This window comes from Chrysemys picta, chromosome 14 (genome assembly GCF_011386835.1).
Source record: "Chrysemys picta bellii isolate R12L10 chromosome 14, ASM1138683v2, whole genome shotgun sequence".
NCBI classification, from domain to species: Eukaryota; Metazoa; Chordata; order Testudines; family Emydidae; genus Chrysemys; species Chrysemys picta.
In genome coordinates this window covers 34,085,165-34,106,932 of record NC_088804.1, presented here as the reverse complement: position 1 = coordinate 34,106,932, position 21,768 = coordinate 34,085,165, and the positions used below count along the sequence as shown (strand labels likewise).

The following is a 21,768-nucleotide window of genomic DNA, read 5'->3' as shown; positions in this document are numbered from 1 at the left end:
TTTATTACTGCAATGTGTCTATTCAGTCCATTGTAAAGTGTTGTTGTGCATCTTTCCTTTGAGGATGAGGACTGATAGGTCAGATCACTTTGTAAAAAGTGCTCACCCACAGGTGATGTGTTTTTGTTGTTATAATTTTTCCTGTGTGAGTTCATTCGAGAGCATACTGATTTGTCTGGTTTCACCCACATAACCCCCCACCCCCAGCTGCCTCCCTCACCTTCCTTCCTCCCCCCCCTCCCCGCCCCCATGATGGCCACTTTACCTTGAATGGTCCCTTAAAATGTGTTAACTACTTATGCTAAACAATCTGTTCCACCTTGTGTTTAGCTGTGACACTTTGGGTACGTCTATACTTACTTCCTGGTCCGGATGTAAGCGATCGATCTTCTGGGATCGATTTATCGCGTCTTGTCTAGACGCGATAAATCAATCCCGATCGATCCCGGAAGTGCTCGCCATCGACGCCGGTACTCCAGCTCAGCGAGAGGAGTACGCGGCATCGACGGGGGAGCCTGCCTGCCGCGTCTGGACCCGCGGTAAGTTTGGACTAAGGTACTTCGAATTCAGCTACGTTATTAACGTAGCTGAATTTGCGTACCTTAGTCCGAAGTGGGGGGTTAGTGTGGACCAGGCCTTTGAGTATGTTTCCCAGACCTGAAAAAGAGCTCTGTAAGCTCCAAAGCTTGTCTTTCTCACCAACAGAAGTTGGTCCAATAAAAGATATTACCTCCCCCACCTTTTCTCTCTAATATCCTGGGATCAACTTGGCTACAACAACACTTAGAAAGTGAGTATTTTTGGTTGCATTTTACTGTTTCCTATAATTAACAGAACAAGGGGAATAAAAGGAAGCAGGAAACTGGGTTGAATATTTAGATTAAGGACACCATGACACTATGAAGGTTTTCATAATGGAAAGATACAGAGGTTAGTGATACATAACAAGCAGGAATTCTTCAGCAGACGGTGTGCAGAACTAGAGTAGGGCAGGAAGAAGACTATTTAAAGGGAAAAATTTGATGCTGTCAAAGAATTTGACACAACAATCACTCTCAATTGCAGTATCATGAAAGAAGCAGATAGCAATGGGATAACAGAAGACAACAAACAACAGAGGGTCCTGTGGCACCTTTAGACAACAAATGTCATCAGAATACTGCTTCAAGCTATAGAAAGTTTTTTCAACAGATGTTCCAGAGTTTACCTAGTGTTTGTTTTCCTCATGGCCTGGCCTATTATAGTCATTCACAATGCAAGAGTCCAGACCTCCAAGGCTAACAGCACGCATCTCCTTAGCAACATCAAAACAATAGGTGTTCCTAGTTTATGGCAAGATGCAAAGGAAACAAGAGAGCAGTGTACATTAACCTACAGCACACCCTTACACTTACTGACAGGGAAGAGCTGAGAGGATGTGGCTATTTCATGGGAATTACAATGCTGTGTGTTGAAATGGACTAGCTAGTGTAGATGGCAAGTCCAGCCCCCTAGTGGACAGAACCAGTGCGGCTCAGGGCATTTTTGATTTATGTTGTCCTCTAATGTCCACCAGGCAAAAAACTTTTACCCTAATGGAGGCAGATATAAGTATTCATATAGTCATTTGTTACATGGTTCTGTTCTGCCATTCTAGGTAACAGAACTAATAAAATACAGTAATCTTGTGATTAAGGAAAATTAAGAGTAAGTGGAGGAATGCAGAATGGAGATTTCTTTTTATGTTGGTAAATGTATTACAAGGTGGGGTTGAACGTTAGAATTTTAAAGATACAGATATTAATGTACATTGTGAGGTGCTTGAAGCTTTTATCACCAGCTGTTGATTCCCTTAAAAGATAATAGGAGAAGATGGTAAGCACTACTTGATCTGGGCTTTCAAGGTTGGGGCTGGATTCTTCCCTTCGGCAGAGAAGTCTATGGAAGAGCAGTATTTTTCCAGGCAATTATCTCCTCAGGAGGGAGGGTGCAGATTGTGGGCAAAAGGTGTAGTCTCCCAATCCAGCAGATCCTGGGAAGAAAGCAAGTCCATGGGATGCAGAGGCAAAAGCCGTGTCTGTGGCTATCCCAGCTGCTCTGCTGAGTCTGACATAGCTGCACAGTGGTCCAAACCTCCAGTAATGTGCATGCAGGCATGTGCGTGCATGCGCGTGCACACACATCTACAAGTACCCCATGGGTCTGTTGGTGAAAATTGTATCCGTGGGGTGTGCAGGTGATAGCCCATACAAGTATATGTGTATACAAAGCAGGGCATGCATTAGTGGAGGCCACTTTAGGGAGCCACTGAACCTCAGTCCCCGAACATATATTATTTTATTTCTACAGCACCATTAGTATGTGTGGTATTTTATAGACAAAATACAGGTTATTTAATTATAGGGTTACTCAGCTTATGGCATAAATTTAATTATCAGGTTAATTCAATTATTCATTATTGCTATAGTATGAAAGGCACTTTTGGTTCAGGGTGATGGGATATGGGGCCTTTCACTTCTAGGCTATGGGTTGGACTATAGCCAAGATTGGGGATGACTGAAGACTTAGTTGCTGTCCTACGTAAAAGGAGTTGGTGATGTCAGTCCAGTACTAAGTGGACATATGCCCTCATCACAACTGGCATCTGTATTAATGCTAATAAGCCTTCCCGTAAGTGTGCAAACTGAGGAGAGAACATATTCATCTCAGCCGGAAATGAATAGCAGTGCAGATTTCTTTGATTTACCTTTGGTTTCTGTCACACTCTAATTTCTTCCTGACAGGGAATGGAAGAAATTTCAAAAGCCTATGGCAAAAATTTTTTAAAAGCATTACTTTTAGCCTGTCTTGCCTGCTCCTCCTTGCCCGTTTTCTATCCCTTCCCCTCTTATTTTGGTTGCATAGTTTGTCCCCTTTTTCTCTTCTCCATTGTGCATGTTGGCCACTGCAAAGTGAGACTGGATGGAATCGTCAACTCAGGAGTGCTGCTAGATATAGAACTTTTGGAGGATATGCATCTAAACTCAAGATGTAGAGATCAAAATTCAGCTTCACTTTGCTTCTGGCTGCAGAAAGAACAGAATGGAGTGAAGGGAGCAAGACGAGTGTAAAGCACAAGAATAGAAGTGAAGGAGTGGGGGAGATACAATGTAAAAATCATTATAAAGAAATGTTCTCAGATAGTTTGGGCCATCTGCTGTTATGCCATAAGGCATATCCATAAGTGTCTGCACACCTGGGAGCTCAGGGCAACGAAGGGTTTTTTTTCCAGACAGACCTGTCAAGGGTATTATTCAAGGATACCGTTTTTCCCCCCCTAGGGACAAATGGAAGTTTATTTGCCCCTCGAATTCTTGTTTTATTTTCCCCTTTTAACAAAATGATCTTAAAATATAAAAGGAAGGTATGTGTAAAAACCATTGCATTGTGAATAAATACATTGTGTACTGGAAAATGAATTAAGAGTAATAGGCATTAAAAACTTTCATTCATTAATATCTATAACTACAAAAAAAATAACTTAAATGTTATACACATGTAAGCAGAGTCAGGATGAGCTCTATCCTGACATCTGGTGGTGAATTATGGCGAGTGTGGAAAAGAACACCAGGGGGTGATCTTGTTTGCATAGGCACACCCACCCGCCTGGCATGAGACAACAGCAACTGATAGTGGTTACTTTGGATGGGGTGGGATCCCCAGTTTCTCTGTTATTGGGGCAGGAGGAATAAAGTGTTGTTACCCTGATTATGTGAATCAAGGACAATGAAACTGTTTTATGACAGAGGATCTCACCATCACCTAAGTGGCACTCGCTAGACAAGGGACATGGGTTCCACAACCCAGTGAATTGAGAGAGGGTGGGGACAGGTATTTGTACCTGATGGTATGGGCCCCCCTTTGAGGGCCTGAAACACTAATTGCACCACCTCCTCTCTCCACTGTTGAATGTAAGAGCTAACTTTGATTCTATTAGGAGTCTAGTTACAGGTGGCTGCTGAGCTGAATTCATTTTGGGCCAATGGGTGCACCAGCACTGGCTCTCCCCTACTATGAGCTGAAATCACTAAGAGCTGAAATCACAAAAGAGCTAAAGTTGCTAAGAGCTGAGATCACTGAGTGCTGTGTTAACTAGTGGGGGAGCCTGAAGCTATATTGCTAAGCGGCTGGTGGAGCAGTTTGCGGAGACGGCTGGAGGAGCAGCGAGCAGCGCGGAGTCTTGTGGGGATAGTTGGAGTGGCCCAATGAATGGTAAGCGGAGCTGTTTGCTGGGCTGGCTGGAGCGGCTCACAGGTCGGTGAGTGGAGTGGAGCGGCTCAGAGCAGAGCAGTTTGTGGGACGGCAGGAAGTGGACTGGCTCGTGGTGAAGGCTGTGGCAGAACCCCACGGAGAGACAGCCGGTTGGGCTCGGATCACGTAAGGTGCCCCTTAACACCCTACATGCCCCCCTTTTACTCTGGGGCTGCACTGACCAGGGACAGAGACTTTGGGGGTGTTGGACTTTGGGGACTCTGGGTGATTTTTGGGTTGCTGGATTCAAGAACCAAAGGGAAAGAACATGGCCCAATTTGCTGGGGTGGGTCTTTTGATCATGGTTTGTGTTAGGAATCCTGTTTGTGGTGCTTTTTCCAATTTAATGCTGATGTCGTTTACCTCATGTTATTGAACATTTTCTGCTACACTCAGACTCCGTGCTTGCGAGAGGAGAAGTATTGCCTCTTAAAGGTGCCCAGTGGGTGGAATGTAATTGTCCCAGGTCACTGGGTTGGGGCTCGAGCCGGTTTTGCATTATGTTATTGAAACGGAACCTCTAGATACAGAACCCGGCCCTGGTTGCTGCCAACTTAGATGGGCAGAAGGGTTACACACACAACACAGCTGAAGCTCAATTTTCAAACAGACTCCTTCACCCAAACCCAGCAAAGCACAGAAGCCCAGACTCTCAGCTTTAAGCATGAGAGTTGCCTCACTGAAGCCTTTGGGATTACTCATATGCTTAAAGATGAGCTTTCTCTGGACAGGACATTTGGATGCTCAGATTGGAACACAAGTGCCTTATTTTCAGCCTGGCTACCATGAACATTGGTGCATTAATGCCTGTGTGTGCACTTGAAAGGGTTCAAGTTAATGGGCATTTCGGTGCATCTCACTTGCAAGGCTTTAATTTCACAAAATGCAGGTGTGAACTTCTTATGCAATACCCAAATAACAGCAATGGTTGTGTAGTGTGGCAACTGCTGGGGTAACTATAATAATCAAGGTTATGGGATTAGCAAAGAAATAAACTGCACACTTATCTCACTGAAACAATACCAAAACAGTAATTAAGGAATTAAAAACACCTTGATGGCCATGTTGGGGCAACCTAGTATGGCTCCTGTCAAAGAATACTGCACCTCTCTAACCTACTAGAGTTCTTTGAATGTCTGTCCACAATGTAGTGGATAATGGAAAACTGGATGATATGATATGATTTATGTGGAATTTCAGAAAACCTTTGACAGTCATTCACAAGAGGCTATTAAGGAAACTAATACTATCATGGATTAGAAATTGGCTAACAAAAATAAAGAGTGGAAAGGAAACCATTTGTTCCATCATGGCAACTGATTAACAGTGGGCTGCCCTACGGACCTGTAGTAAGACTGGTTTGTTTGATATACATATAAATGATCTGAAAAGGAAGTGAAGTGCTAGAAACATCTGTAGTGAACAAAATTTGACGACTAGAAGAAATTGTGAGGAACTAGAGAGAGAGAGAGAGAGAGAGTCCTGAATTGGCAACATCACAGCAGATGAAATGGAAGGAATTTGAACTACTCATACACATTGCTGGCTTCTAAATTAACTGTAATCACTCAGGAAAAAAGATTGGTGGGTCATTGTGAACACCTCAATGAAAACCTCTGCTTGCTGTGCAGCAGCAGTAAAAAACCCAAACAAAATGTTAGGCAGTATAAGGAAAGGAATAGAAAACAATACTGAAAACAGTGTAGTGCTATTATATCAGTCAGCAGTACACCCTCACCTGGAATACTGAGTTCAGTTCTGCTCACACTGTCTCCAAAAATATACAGCAGAAACAGAAGGGGCCAGAGAAGGGCAATGAAAATCATTAGAAACATGGCAAGACTGCTATATGGGGAGAGATTGAAAAGACCTGGCACTCCTTGGCTTATTGAGGCGATGCATGATAAATTGGTTGCTCCTATTTACCTTTTCACAGACTATAGGAACAAGTGGATATTCAATGAAATTGAAAGGGAGAAACTGATAAAATGAAATACACAACACATAATTAACCCACAGAAATTATACAAGGTATCATTGATGTCAAGTGCTTGGTATGATTTAAAAAGGATTTGACAATTCTGTGGGCAATGAGAAACTCCACAATTATTTTAAACAGGATGATTTTTTTAAAGGGGTATAAACTCCATTCTCCAGGACATAAGCCAATCACTAACTACTGGGCTAAGGAATAAACAACCCCTCTGGGCAGGTTATTATAAATTGTCTACTACAGGATTCCTTGTACCTTCCAATGAAGTCTTTGTCTTGCACCTTCCTATGAATCAAGTCACTGTCAAGAGATACTGACTTCTGGGCTCATCTGGAATGGCAATCCTGAATAATTACCTCCTAAAAGTTACTAGTGGCAGTAATAAGTACCGTAAAATTATCCAGGCACATTTATCACAAAGTTTAGGCAACAAATTAATACTAAGATAGTTTCCAAGATCCTGCCTTTTCTGGAGTACTGGGCTGGTACTTGTGGAACTGAGAAGCAAATAGTGAGTTGGTAAGAGGTATAGCCAGAATTTCAGTGTTGTACATACCTCAACTGTCGCCCCCACACCATTCCTTGGCATCCCTCCCCCACAAATACCTGTAAATAAAACACACCAGAGAGGTGTGTGACACAGTCCACATTGCCTCACATGACTCAGCGGGAAAAGGGAGGGAGGTGAAGAAGTGGATCGATGGAAAATTGTGTGCAGAGTCTGGACCTTTTTCATGTGATTATTACTCATGCAGTATGACAATAACTTTTCCATGAATTGGGCTCTTTTATCAATTGCCATAATTAAAACCCAACAGAAAGGACTGTTGCTGTTTAAATCACATACCGATTCCATTCACAACAGGCACATCATTATTAACTTCCAACATGCTGGGCAAATCATGTTCTCCTTCATGGCCATTTAAATCCATATTTTGCTGTTGTGAGCCATTCCCAAAATGTCTAGATTCTTTCTCGTGACCAGCATCTCCGTTCTGTAGGCCATTGTGAGGCTTTTTCAATGGCATGATCTGTAAACCACTGGGCGTAGTTCGGTAAGTCACAGTTTTAGCGGCCCTGTCACCAGCAGGTGCCGGCTTTGCTGTGTACCCTCTTTTCTGTTTTTGAAGAGATGGGTTAATTCGCTTTCTTTTATGTGTTGACCCTTTGGCCTTCCCAGATTCAGAAGGTCTGTGTGATATTTTCTCAACAGATGACCCTCGGCTTTCTCGTAAAAATTTTGGCGCACTGGTCTGTTTCCCATGTTTTGCTCGCTTTTCTCTAGTGACACGTAGTCCGTTGAACTCATCAATAAATTCCTCACAATGCAATAGGTGATGCTCAGGTTCCCACGTGTCCTCATTGCTTCCATAGCCTTTCCATCTGATAAGATATTCCCATTTGCCCTTTTTGTTCTTCCTTTTGTCAACAATCCTCTCAACCTAATAGAAAAAGAGGAGATACCATTAGGTGTTAGAAAGAAAAACAAATTCAGTCATGATAAACATTTAGGGCCTGATCCTCAGTTACACTAAGGTGCCTTTACACTGCCAGAGGCTGTTTACCGGGACCTTTGTGTAAATGAGAATCAGGTCCCTATTGTGAATATAAACTGATATTGCATTCTGGCACTGAACGCTGGGGACTGTCTAAGCAGGCTAAACAGAAATTTTGCCAAACAGATCAAACATATTCTCATTTTTTAGAAACCTCTCAGATCCCCTCCCCCACACCTGTAGTCCCATCAGATCCTCAATAGACCCTGGCTGACTGTTGATGTGGCCTACTTGGCTCCTGCATATACTGCTTGATATTCCATTTATGTATCATAGCTAAATGTCCTCATTTATCAAAGAATGCTCACAAGCAGATCTGGCTGTATATATGGAGGAACTTTGCTGGCCCATTTGGTACGTTAATAGCAATCCCATTTGCAGGCACTCACCTGTTTTCCCTGTGAAGGAATCTTAACTGTAATAATGTACAACCGTGTTTTCTGAGTATGGCTAACTCTGGGAATATATGAGGCTTACGATCAGTAAAGAATGTGTGTTACCATTGAAACTGCATTTCTAAAATGAGACCATATTGTCATCCTCCTCAGCTGTCTCCCATTGAAAAAAGCTAAAGTATCTTTTGCTGCCCTCTTTATACATTGAACACTCTATTCTGTGTATACGTATGCTCTGATAGTGACAGTTCTCTTATTACCTGAACGATAGGAACCCCTGCTACTTCATCTCTGAAACTATCTCGCAAAGAAATCGTACTAAATTGTGTGGTCATCCTGTATATTGAGGGCCACATTTGCAACCTTGTATGTTAACTTTTATATTTGCCAGCTCTCCCAAAGTCCGATTTCTCTATGGATGCAGTGTTTGCACTGAAATTTGTGCACACACATCAGTGTATGTGAACTTAGCACATTTATTTTTGAAAATCTGGCCTCTGATGACTGACACTAAACTGAAACTAACTGATTTGCATCTGACACCAAACTTAATTCAGGTCTCCAGATGTATAGAGCAAAAGTTAACAGTACTGGTACAGACAAAGAAAAAATTAAATGGGTTAGTGCAACAACTTTTATTGGTCCCCTGAGGTGAAAAGTCGGCATGTTTACATGCACTGTGCCACTTCCCTCAGCTTATTTTCACTTCTCCCCACCAAAACTAAATACCTGTTTAACTGTTATCTCCTATTCCTTTCTGGACATATCTACTATTAGCTCCTTAACTATCCTTTAAACTACAAAAATGTCCAACTGAATTCATTTTGCACATGCATATGTTGATTTGTTTGCACAATTACATTTTTTCCCATGCATAAAATTGATGCCCTCAAATTCTGAAGGCATGATTAAAAAAAGCATGCTGAAAAACTGCTGACCAGAATACTTGTCAGTAATAAATTCCAAGAAACCTTTGTCCATTCTTGGGCAGCGACTGTCTTCATTTATGTTTGTGCCACCCTGAGCACACTTGTGGCCGTCAATGAATAATAAAAGAATATAAGCAGCCTGCTACTTCTACCTGCGTCTTTCAGTGATGCTTCAGTTTAATATTTTAGGCATCACAATTACTTATATGATAGGGTGTATGAAATCATTGAAGAAACTGAGCATCAAAAGGAGATGGTGATTAGAAAGGGGAAAGCTGGTATTTACACATTTTAATGGGCAACTATGGGAAAGAGAATATAGATTAAATGCAGGACTATCCAAGAAATTTGAGTCTGTGTGTTTATCTTTGAATGTTCATAGTTTTAAATCAATCTATTTAGTGCAGCATCAATAGAATCCTGAAGGAAAAAGATCCATTTGGAAATAGAAAATAATTCATTAGAGTTAAAATGATTACAACTACAGTGCAACACCCATTATCAGCAACTGAGGTCTGTTTCTTAAAAGATATAAAACAAAAGTGTCCAATGCTTTTCCAGATTAGATATAAAACCAATCCCACATATTTTTATCCATTCACAGCTCAAAATTATGTTGAGATGTAGTAAAGGCCAAGAGTACGTATTAGTAATTTATGTAAAATACAGTACATGGTTATTGTAGGTTTCCCCAAATTAAGCATTATAAACTCACACAATTCAGATTTAAGGTTAAACTGGGGGCGAGGAGGAATCTAAACATCTTAAGTTATGGAAATGTACAGTTAGAATACAGAAACAACCTTACACTGCATTATACCAAGCAATAAACATATGGTTAAGATTAAGAAATTTTACTGTTTGAGGTCCAGGTTTAAATTGATTTTTAAAAGACACATTCGATTCTTTTCTTTTTTTCCTCCACATGATGTCACAGCACTAGCAAAAACACAATCTCCAGTGCCACCTGTCAGCTGCCAGTATCCCTCCTCCATTGGCTTCAGGCCAGAGAATAGTAGAGGTAGATGACTTTTGCCTGGCTATAGACTGGGGCAGTACATCCATAGTCATCCTGTTGGACCTCACAATGGCATCTAGTAGTACTGATCCCCAAACACTACAGTCCCACCTCCAAGAGGCAGTAGGATTGTGGGCGGCACCTTGTGATAGCTTGAGGCTGAGAGGGCTGTGATGGGAAATTGTTCCTCCATCTCCACTGCACTCACCCGTGGAATCCATCACGGCTCATTCCAATCTTCTATCTTATTTAACAGCTTCAGAAAGCCACTGGGGAAACAGATGAATCAACATCTCCTCCACACTGAATATAACAGCACCCTCTCCCAGCTTTCTCATGCTGATATAAGTACAATGATGAAGAGCCGCTGCCTAAAGCGGGATCTAGGCAAGGTGGAGGTGACTTGTAGGGAAAGAAAAAGCACTTAGAAGAACTAGCCTCTTCCATAAAGTCCAATCTTAAGGACATCTTCCCTCAGATTGTTAAATTGCTTTGAAGCATTGTGATCCTGTTGCATTTAATGTTACCAGATGTCCACATGACACTAGCTGCAAAAAAACCCTACCCATTTCTGTCTGTGGCTGGGTAGAAAATGTTGTATCAAATTATGGAACACAGTCCTGGCCATAGTCATCCACACATTCATGACCTTGATTATTGCAGCACACTGTATCAAGGAAAGAAGTCATGTGTCCTGGACAAGCTCCAATTGGTACAAAATTGAGAAGCCCATTTGCTAAGTAACAAGGTTGCTGTGAAAACATCACATCACACTGGTAATCTTCCCATTGTGTACAAAGTCCAATTCAAGATCTCTGTCTTGATACACAAAAATATTTATCAGGCTGACTCTGCTGACCTGGGAGATCACCTCTCCCTTTGCTACCAGGACCTCTGCAACAGCTATGTTCCACCAGAACAATGGAACTGTTAACCATTAGAGAAGGTTGATTACAAAAGACAGATTGTTAACAGGAGCTAACTGTGGACCTCACTCTCACAGGAGACATAGATGACAAAGGACCTCAAAATTTTCACAATTACATACAAAATATCTTTTCAACCTAGCTTTCCCATAATAAACTCACAAACAAAATTTCTACTAACCACTCAAGTGTAACCCTACCTCTGAGAAGGAAAGAGGTCATTTTGTGTTTCTTCTTTTTAACATTTGGGAAGTATTCAGATACTTCAGCAACAGAGCACTGTAAATATTTACATAGACAAGAAGGGCGAATAGGAGGACTCTATTCCTAAGGAATAGCACACTAGCAATGGAGAATATGAGAAGTGGGCCACACAACACACAATTGCTTCCAGTACAACATAGGAGCAGAGAGACAGACAGACAAGAGTATCATGAATATACATGTGCAACAAGAGAGCGAAAAAAGGCACCAAATGATGCACAAGACATATGACTAGATACCTGCCTACCCCTCACTGCTGTCCTTTTGTGCACGGTTGAATATTGTTATAGCATCAAGCACAATTACTGGGCCTTTCAACCTGGCCCCCTTTTCCCTGTGGCTTCATGTCCTTCATTTATGCCAACCCCCTTTGGAGTGCTGCTCTGCCCTCTAAGTGTATTCAGCAGAAGCACAACAGTGCTTCAGTTTGGACATGAATTTCATATTTGTTCCCCATCACGTGGTACAACTTCCACCATTTCCCTTCAATGTGCAGTGAACACCAACAGCAGGATTGGCCATATATTTTTTCCAAAATGATTGGTTTTAATTTCTACTATATCAGTTGAAAATGCTCTGTAATAATCTTCTTGCCTTTAGTGTAAGCTTTCAGAAATTCATAGGAATTGTTCTTAAGAAATTATTCTGACAACTAGTAAGTAATGGAAATGATATTTTAGTTTTTCTCTCAGAATTCAGAATTTCTGTTTAAGTAGAAAGATCTCTGTTACTTCCACTTCTTATTTTCCGTATTTCCCATCAGTTCACTCTTCAATGAACAATGTAAAAAATGCAAAAAAGCAGTCTTGGTAGTCTTGTATTTGACACCTTGAATTTATTACATTTGGTTTGGAAAACTAGATATTTAATCTAATAAAAACAACATTACCTAATTACGTTGCTGTCCTATCTTTTATAAGCACAAGTACATTGTAGAAGTATCATAGTTAAGAGTGTCAGAATTTTACATGTGTCATTACTTCCTTTGACTATACGATAGGCATACAAGCTAATTCTGGGTGAATTGAAATGTTACTAAATATGTTTTAAGAGAAGAAATGGAATGAAACCATGACATCTGTGGAAATGCATTTTTAACACTACTTTTCAACTTTCAAGCGTGGATGATTCATAATCTTAGCAGTATTCTCACCTATATAGGTTAAGAGGAATGACATAAATGAAATAACATCCTTTTTGATTAAATACATATATGGGGATACAGTATTAGTATTAGATCAGGAAACAATGGTACAGATCTGTAGAACTTTGTAAGCTAAAATATGAATGCAGAATTTGTGCATGCAATTAGTGATTGCATGAGCAAATAACCACTTAAACCTAATTAGTGAAATTGCACAAGTCATGTCTATGCATGTTCTTGAATTAGCACTTGAACTTCTATATCAGTGGTTTCTAAAATTTGTATAACATGGACTGCTGAACAGAGATGATACATACCGCATACACAGCATGCACATTTTGCTCATTCATAAAAAATACAACATGCAAATCATTTGTGTATAGAAGTAGTAGATCAAATCTCATTGGAGGGTGGGCACAGGAGGGGTCAGCCATTTTAATAATTGCATCAGGACTAGAGGTTGACACATAGGGGCCAGAAGGAGTTTTCATAAGCAAAGATTTTTTTAGAGGCAGTCTACACTCTTATGGTGTACCTGGACCTCTGGTTCTGACAAGGAGTGTAAGCATGAGAGCAATGTACTGTACAGTACGCACACACACACCCCTATATTATCAGGGCCTCATATTTTTCCTACTTTAGGTACACTCTATTCTCTTTCCTACATGAGCGTAGTGTCCAACTCCATTGAAGAAAATGAAGCATAAACCTGTCACTGTGTGAAACTAGGCAATACAGTTCTCTCCCTTTCTTTGTGTCCGGAATCTTCTGGTTTTCTGAGGCTGAAACCTGGGAATAGAGCTGGCCAGCTCCTCTTTATACCAGTTTACACCAAAGGAGGCTACGGCCCACACCCTGCTGTGTTTGAAAAAAAACCAAACAGACCACAACTATGGTTCTTCCATCCATGCTCACATCTCTAGCTGCCTCCTGGCATGTTTTCTTAGAAGTCCAACCACTATCTGAAATTCAATCTCTTTCAAATTGAACTTCTCATCTTGCCTTCCAATTTTTGCTCTCCTCTGCCTCTTTTCACTATTTCTTTTTGACAACTGCCATTATGTTTCCTGTCTTCATTCCCATAGTCTCAGTGTAATCTTCTCTCTCTCTCCCCCTTTCTCTCCTTTTCCAGCCATTTCCAGTCTCTTACAAGGTCCAATGCTTCTTCCTCTTTAATATCTTTTCCTTGCTGTCTCTGCTACCAAAACCTATTTTCATTCCCATGTCTTCTCTCACCTTGATTACTGCAACTTTCTCCTGGTCTGATCTAATTGCCTTTCCCTTCTACCTATTCCAATTTATCAAAATAATGCCTGTGTTCAAACTACATTCCTCTCCCACCCTAATCTCAAGGGGATTTTCTAAACCACTTGACTGCATTAGTACATACAAAATACATTAGCATCCTTCTGAAAAGTCCACAGTGCTATGGGGCCTTTCCCATTGGGCAAGGTCTATTTAATTTCAAATGCAGATAAAATGCCATATCCCCCCCCCCCTTCCTAGCTTTTGTGGATTTTAATTTTGTCATCAACTTGTAGCTTTTAAGGGTGTCTTGCTAGCTGGACTCTTGTCTAAAAGCCTATATAGAAGGTTCCAACGTACATTCAAATGAAAGGCAGATTCTTAATGCAATGTGTGGATTTTGAAATTCCATCTGCCATTGTATTGTAAGTATTAATATTTAAATTAGTAAAGGAACACTGCCAAGGCTGCAGGCAGGAAAAAAAGAGACCTACCAAGCTTTTACTTGTGGATGTACATACTGTAACATGACCAATGGTGAAAATGCTGTGTTTGCTGACTATTCATGTGAGCAGTCAGGGTCATGAAATATACAAGAATCCTACTCTGGAAGAAGGGAATTTTTGTATAATTCAATACTGTGACCACCCTCAAGAACAGAGCCAGAAAAGGGGAGTAGAGGGATGACAGGACATGCACATGTTTGTGTTACACACATACAGACTGTGCCCTGGGAGTTTTCTTGCTAGGTCGCTTAGCAGAACAATTGGTAACTCTTACATTTAATTATTTTTAAACAACACTGACACTCTCATTTTGGAAAACTGATTCGTTTTTCAGGATTAAGAGCCGTGTTATTAGGAAAATTTCTTGGTTTTGGATAGATTTAATTTACATAGACAACATTTCTTGTACCTAAAAAGATTAAAACGTAGACCATACCCTTGCACCATTACATCAAAAGGACTAGGATGCATAACAGTGAATGAGGCTTCTTTAGGTTAATCAAAGAGTAGTTGATTAGAATTTTCAAAGTAGTTGCTAACTAGTTCTGTGAACTAATCTAGTCTGTTCAAAAATAATATTGAATGCAATAAATACCCATCAAAATAGTCACATTCCCTTCTCTCATAACAAAAATGCCTGTCTAAATAGTTCAAAACTCACCTACAAAGTGTCAAAGCACAGAGCACAACATGTAGAAAGATAATGAAGATGGGTTTCCCACTTATTTTAAAGAATAATGATGCAATTACATTGCCAAATCACCATTTTCTAAGGCAGGGGTAAACTGTTCCCTTGTACAAGAAGTAAGCCAATGAATGTTCTTCAGTGTTTATTTTTTTTTTTTTACAAAAAGCACAAAATAAGAAGCCAGGCTTCCCAGTGTCTCAGCTTCTGTTGGATAAAAAAATTAGAATTTGGCTATGATTGCACACTCGACAATCCTGCTAGTATAACTTATTTCAAAATGAAGCTGGCATTTGAGTTTGATGACGAATACTTATTTTTATTTCACTACTAAGCTACAGCTGGTAGTTTTTACTATGCAACTAAATTTGTTTTGTAATGGTGTAGTGCATACTTTAAATATAGAAACAATAGATGTGTTTTCAGTTTGCATGCTAACAAAGGAAAAAATACGTACAGGGTCCTATTTACTGCTAAAAGTGAGATTTAAAAACAAAGCCTGTACATTGTGTTAATGCAAAAGATTTGAGAAGTGGATAAACTTTGTTTTAAGTACAGCTATGTTTGTAGAGCTATGTTTGTATGGTCTATTTTTGTGACTAACATTGATGAATACAGGGGAAATGAGGCATCAACATTTTTGTAAAGCACTACAATGCTTGCCTACCGTAGGAGATGCAAGTTCGGCTTTCAGCTTGTGTGGGCCAGATCCTCAAGTGGTGTAAATTGGCATCGCTCCCTTTGAGTTCAGCATCGCTATGGAGTGTTGGGCCAGTTGATAATCTGGCCCAGCTGAGCTTAGTCATATGTACTGAGGGAGTGAAACATGAAACAGGATGCAGGTGCACGAGGATGCAAGAGTTAATTACAACTCTGATAAGCATTAAGAAGTAAGGGCCTGATTCTGAATACACTTACTCTGGCTTTCCAATGCCATAACTCCATTAGTGTCAATGGAGTTGCTGCTAATTTACACAGGTGCGAGATCGGAATTATTTTTATTTCTCTTGATTTTAAAGTTAGGGAACTTGAGTGGTGGTGATTGGTTTTTTTTTTTTAAACTTCACAGCTGAAGGTCTTGTGCAAAACACTTACTGGTTGTCTGCTGAGATACCATAACAGTAAGAACATACACTATTATTACTGGAGTATTTCACTGAAAATGTACAAATCTTTCTTTAATTGAGAACATTTGTTTAATTTAAAAAGTTGACAAAGTCTGCAAAAAATTAAATATCTATAGATTCTACCACTTTACTGCCTAGCTCTACCCATTACTCTATCCTCCTCATTGCACTCCTATTGACCAGGAAAGCATGAAGGGACAGACCCTTGGCTGGTGTACATTGGCATAGATCTATTGCAATCAATGAGGCTATATTGAGGCCAATCAACTGAGGCTCTGGCCCATTGTATTTTGTTTGAGAATCTTAGTTTTATCTGCTAAGGCCAATTTACCTGAAAAGAAAATCTGTATCAACCGAAGAATCTGAATTTTAAAGAGGTAATTTCAAACTCAGCATCACATAAAAATACCACTGTACTTGATTGATTATACTAACTGCTTTTATAGGATTTGGCTATATTTTCTTTCTGCTAAGGGCCCGATCCTGCTTCTTTGGAAATCAATGATAAAATTCCCATTGCCTCCACAGAAGTAGGATTTGGCCCAACTTCAGCAGTACTGCTCATGGCAACGATAATAATTCAAGTAAGAAGAGGTGAGTAGGATGCAGGCTGGATGTGAAGACCCTAAGAGGGCTGGTATTTCTGTGACAGCAGCACAGCTCTAACAATGGAATATGCTGGAAAGATGTTAACATTAGTCATGTTTTTAAACAGGTACAGGAACATATTAGAAGCAGTTATATTTTTAACTTGAGTGTCATTATAGATGCTTTTCACTAGCATCAAACTAAATGCTAGTGGGCTATTTTACAATGTCCAGAAATGCAGGAAGCAATTACTAGTTTACATAAATGCTGTACCTGAAACCATTAGCATTAATGAGCTCTGCCTGTTGTCTTTCATGTGCTTCTATTTCCCCATTCAGTTGCAGGTTATTTAGGTCTCCTGTTCTTGTAAATTTCTTCCACTCTTTTCCTTCTCCCTATGGACCTGATTAATGCCCACTGAACCCAGTAGAAAATGTTTTCACCCCTCAGCTCATAGAGTACTACTAGCCACTTCAGTTGGACCCTGTTGCCTCTACCCCATAGATCATCCAAAAGTGGTGATTCAGTGAACAAAGATAATAATGAAGGTGCACTTTTAATGCTATATTAATAATAGTTTGAACTTCTGTGCTGAGGTGCCCCTCTTTCAGCATCAGTAATAAAATAAGCCTCCTCACTGGTGTGTGGCAGGTAAGTATTTGTATAGCTGTCTTGCACAACAGAGTGGTAAATGCAAGCAAAAAGAGGGTAGGGCCCAACTTTTGAGAAGTGTCTGCTCACAGTGGATGAGCCCATGGATCTAATATTCAGAGGTACTGAGCACCCACAACTCCAAAGAAGTCAATAGGAACTTTATCTATTCAGGGATGCTCTTTTCTTCCAGCTTCTTGCAGTGGGACGTATAAGTAGGTATTCTTCTGGGGCAGTTTCTTGGCTGTGCAGAACTTATGCTCTAGGTATAAGACAAGAGACAACAGGTGGATACAACAGATAGGTGAGGGGAAGTGCAAGATAACAAGATGATACTGATCAGCATAAGAATAACTACCAAGAAGGAAGAATGATAGACTACTATCCTCTCAAAAACAGCATTCAGGTGAGCAGTGTCACTGGGCAAGATTTGGACCTCAGTTATCTAGGGTTACCATATTTTAACACAACAAAAAGAGGACACTCCACGGGGCCCCGGCCCCGCCCCAACTCCGCCCCTTCCCCGCCCCGACTCTGCCCCGCCCCATCCCAACTCCGCCCCTTCCCCAAATTCCCTGCCCCAACTCCGCCCCCTCCCCTGAATGCTCTGCCCCCTGCTCCTCCCCCTCCCGTGCTTCCTGCAAATCAAATGTTCGCGGGAAGCCTGAAACAGGCAGGGAGGCAGGCAGCAGGTAAGCTGGAACGGGACGGGGGGTGGGGTGCGAGGAGGCGCAGCCCAGTCCAGCCCCCCCGGCCGAGCGGCTCCCTCCGGTGGCCGGCCCCGGCCAAGAGGCTCTGGTCTGGCTCGGCTTGGGCCCTGGGGCGCCAGCCCCGGTTCCGGACGAGCGCGCCGGCCCCGGCCGAGCGGCTCCAGCCCGCCCCAGCCCCGGCGGTTCCAGCCCCGGCCCTGGCTGAGTGGCGCCAGCCGGCAGCTGAGCACCCCCAGTCCCAGCGGCTCCGGCCCGGCTCGGCTTGAGCCCCGGTTCCGGCCAAGCGGCTCCGGCCCGGCACCAGCCCCGGCCCTGGCTGAGCGGCGCAGGCCGATGGCCGAGCACCGCCGGCCCCAGCGGCTCCGGCTCCAGCCCCAGCGGCTCCGGCCTGGACCCAAGCCTCATGACCCCTCCCTATTTTCCCAGACATGTCCGGCTTTTCGGAATTTCCTCCCGGACGGGGATTTGAGGACCAAAAAGCCGGACATGTCCGGGAAAATCCGGACGTATGGTAACCCTAAGTTATCACACTGGTTTCTGTGGAGTCACTCGAGATTTACACTGGTGTAGTTAAGATCAGAATCTATCCCAATGTAAAATCAATATATTATGGGTGCCTGGAAGGAACAAACTACTACCTTACCGATAGTGCTAAAGGCAGTTATGAAAGTTGTCAGCAGATATCAGGCTGATGTGTTTCCAAGAATCCACAGAACAGCTGATTAGAAGGCTACACTAAGAAACTGGCAGTCTGCAAAGGCCAGGAAGCAATGGAGCAGGAGCATATTTAACTGCTTTGATGTAAGTACATGTTCTGGGGTCATCAGAGGCAATGTGTGTGTGAAAGACCGTTTCCTCACAATGTGAATGAAAGACCACTTGCTATGGAGAAGCCTTAACGTACTGTGCTTGTACCAGTGGGATGTGTGTGAAATGAGCCATGTTCTGACTCTACACCATACTGCATGGCACACTACAGAGCTTATGTCATCATGCAGAAAGTAACACTTTGTAAATTCAGACTAGAGTCCTTCGCATTAATCAGTCTGAACTCTCTGCTATTTTGTAAGACCAAAACCAGGCAGTGAAGTCAGTTCTTCCCATCACCCCCCATTAACCATAGCTAGAGTGTTGAATAAAGAAGTTATTATGTAGTCACATAACTCTGATGGCAATAGAAAGTGAAGTACAAACACCACAGGGAGGATTGAGTGAGATTGGTATGCAGAAGAGTCAGACAATCACATGTTCCCTTCTGCTCTCCTCAGGGACAGCTAAACAGACCCTGTTGTGAGGCCACTTTGGCAATATCCAGAATCTTCAGCTTTCCTTGACCCCACTCAATCTGGTTTCAGTCTCGGTATTGTACACAAGCCAAGCACCATTAGCTGTTGCTTGCTGGTTCTTTTAGACCTGCCAGTCTCCTTCATTATTCTTGATCATGAGGTTTCAGTGACATATCTGCAGACCTCCCACGTATAGACGGGGTTGCTATGGAATGTATCCATTCTTTCTTTCTGAGACAGGGTGGCATTAAGAATTGCTCATCTGTCCCGAGGGCTCTCCCATGCAGAGTACTACAGGGTTCTGAGGTGTTGTCCATCCTGCTTAACATGCATATGAGGCTACTAGGCAGGTTAATGAGGAGGCCTGGGCTACAATATCTTTATGCTAATGACACCCACCTCTGTGTCTCCTGACCCTTTTGGTGAACAGAGACTTATCCAGCATCAGGGTGAAACTGGAGCTCAGATGAAGCTCTGGCTCCATCCATGGATGGCTGTGGTATGATTGTACTGCTGGGAAAGCAACCAGAAGAAATGGTGATTTATATCAGTCCCCTTAACGGAGGGAGTTTTTCTGCCATTTGTTAGCCGGATGAGGATTGATTTAGATCCTCCTCTGCTCAGGAATGGACATACAGAAGTAGTAGCCCAGAAACAGGACTTTCTGATATGGGACTTTTTACAATTCTCCCTGCCTTCGTCAGATTGGGATTAGGCTGCTGCAGTGCTCTCTATGGCACTATACCATTCACTAACTTAAGTTGGTAAAGGTTTCAGCTGCTTCCTTATTAAGTGAAGGTTTATGCAGAAAACACTTATATCGGTGCTCTGAGATCTACGTTGCCTTCCAGTTAGTTTCTGGGTGGAATGTCAGATGTTGGTTTTGACTTATAAAGTTTTGGGTCACACTTTGCATTAAGGTTCCATTTATAAATGATTTATTATTAAAAGGTGTTTTAATAAATGACTAATTATTAGGGACCGTCAGAGTCTAGCAGCTAATTAGGTTACTGATAAACATGGCTTATAACCATGATCTATCTTTCTACTGATGTGCTTATAATCCTCTATAAGATATATTACTCATGTTCATAACATTTTTATAATATCTATTAATCATTTACTAATTCTGTATAAACTATTTATAAATGGAACTTTAATATAAAGTTTGGCCAAATTTTCTGTGGTATTTGTAATTAGTCAATGTGATTGAGCTAACAGATGCCAGGCTTAGGAAGTTGCTGGCAGGGGATTTCCCATGAGCAACTCTGGAACTTCTTCCTTCCTTGATCCTTGAGCCAGGATTTGTTGACTTTCAGGTCACACTGCGAGAATCATCTGTTCCCTCAGACATTTTACGGCAAGATAGGACTGAGCCGGTTTGTTGCAGGGTCTCATATAGGGTGCATTCTTAATCACTAAATGGGCAATTTGTGATATTAAATGGCTATACCGTGAAGTAGCTATTGGTGTTAAAGTCCCCTCTTTAAAGGATACAGAAGGAGTAGTCTATTTTTAGTGTTTGCTTGGATGTTTAGCCTAGAAGCAGTTTTGTCCAGTAGACGGACCACTGGATTGGAGCTTAGAAGACTGAGGTTCTATTCCCAGCTCTGCCACTGACCTACTGGGTGACCTTGGACAAGTCACTTCACCTATCCGTGCCTCAGTTTCCTCATTTGTAAAATGATACTTGCCTTCTTTGTAAAGTGATTTGAGATCTAGCGATGAAAATTACTATGATAGCTCGGTGGTATTATCAGAGGTTGGAAAGGTACTATTAAATGTCTAAATCTGTTTGCAAGTTGAAAATTATGATGAAGAGAATGTGTGAAGCTATTTCTTTGGAAGCCTAGGAAACAGCATAAAATGGAAGAAAAGAAAGATAATTAATTTATATTGTCTCTGTATTTAGCATTTATGCCAGCTGATACCTGCATTTAGCATTTATGTGAGTACATTATGCAATGCAGTGTCCTGAAAAGACCAGGAGGATCCAAGGATGCTAGGAGGGAACAGCAGGTTCATATGATGAATGCAAGTTTTTCTTTGCTGAGAGCAAAAATGTACCATCCAGGATTAGATGACTATGCAATTATGTACAGAATTTGTGATCCTATACCAGCTTGTCCTCTCCTCCAAAGAGTATATGAGTTACAAAGGCACATATAGGAAAAATAATGCCGAAATAAGTGGTAATGTACAAGGTGAAGGGATATCATATGCTTATTACTGCAACAGAGCTACTACAGTAAGCAAGGTAAATATTGGGGAAAGCATTACCCATATTATGGTTGTCAGGTGCAGACTAATATGAAGAACTTAAATCTCAATCAAGTTGGAATCTTTAGAGGAATATTAGCTAGCCTTTCAGATAAGAATAAGGCAAAATATATTTTACATGGATTTACTAAGGATTTTAGGAGCTGTGCACATGTTTCTGTGCTGTTTGAAGAGGAATCAAGAATCCACTTTACAT

At 41.5% G+C, this 21,768-nt stretch overlaps 1 protein-coding gene and 1 long non-coding RNA gene across 2 annotated transcripts in view; one reads left to right on the top strand and one right to left on the bottom strand.

Annotated features, from left to right (window-relative positions):
* Positions 1–21,768, top strand: part of LOC101938184 (uncharacterized) — a 597,742-nt gene that overhangs the window by 107,046 nt on the left and 468,928 nt on the right. The gene's annotated exons all lie outside the window — the stretch shown is intronic.
* CDYL2 (chromodomain Y like 2) overlaps positions 1–21,768 on the bottom strand; it is an 82,807-nt gene that overhangs the window by 34,247 nt on the left and 26,792 nt on the right. The window contains exon 2 of the mRNA XM_005292325.4: positions 7,110–7,704. Coding sequence (XP_005292382.1) covers positions 7,110–7,704 — 595 coding nt within the window. The remainder of the gene's footprint in view (positions 1–7,109; positions 7,705–21,768) is intronic.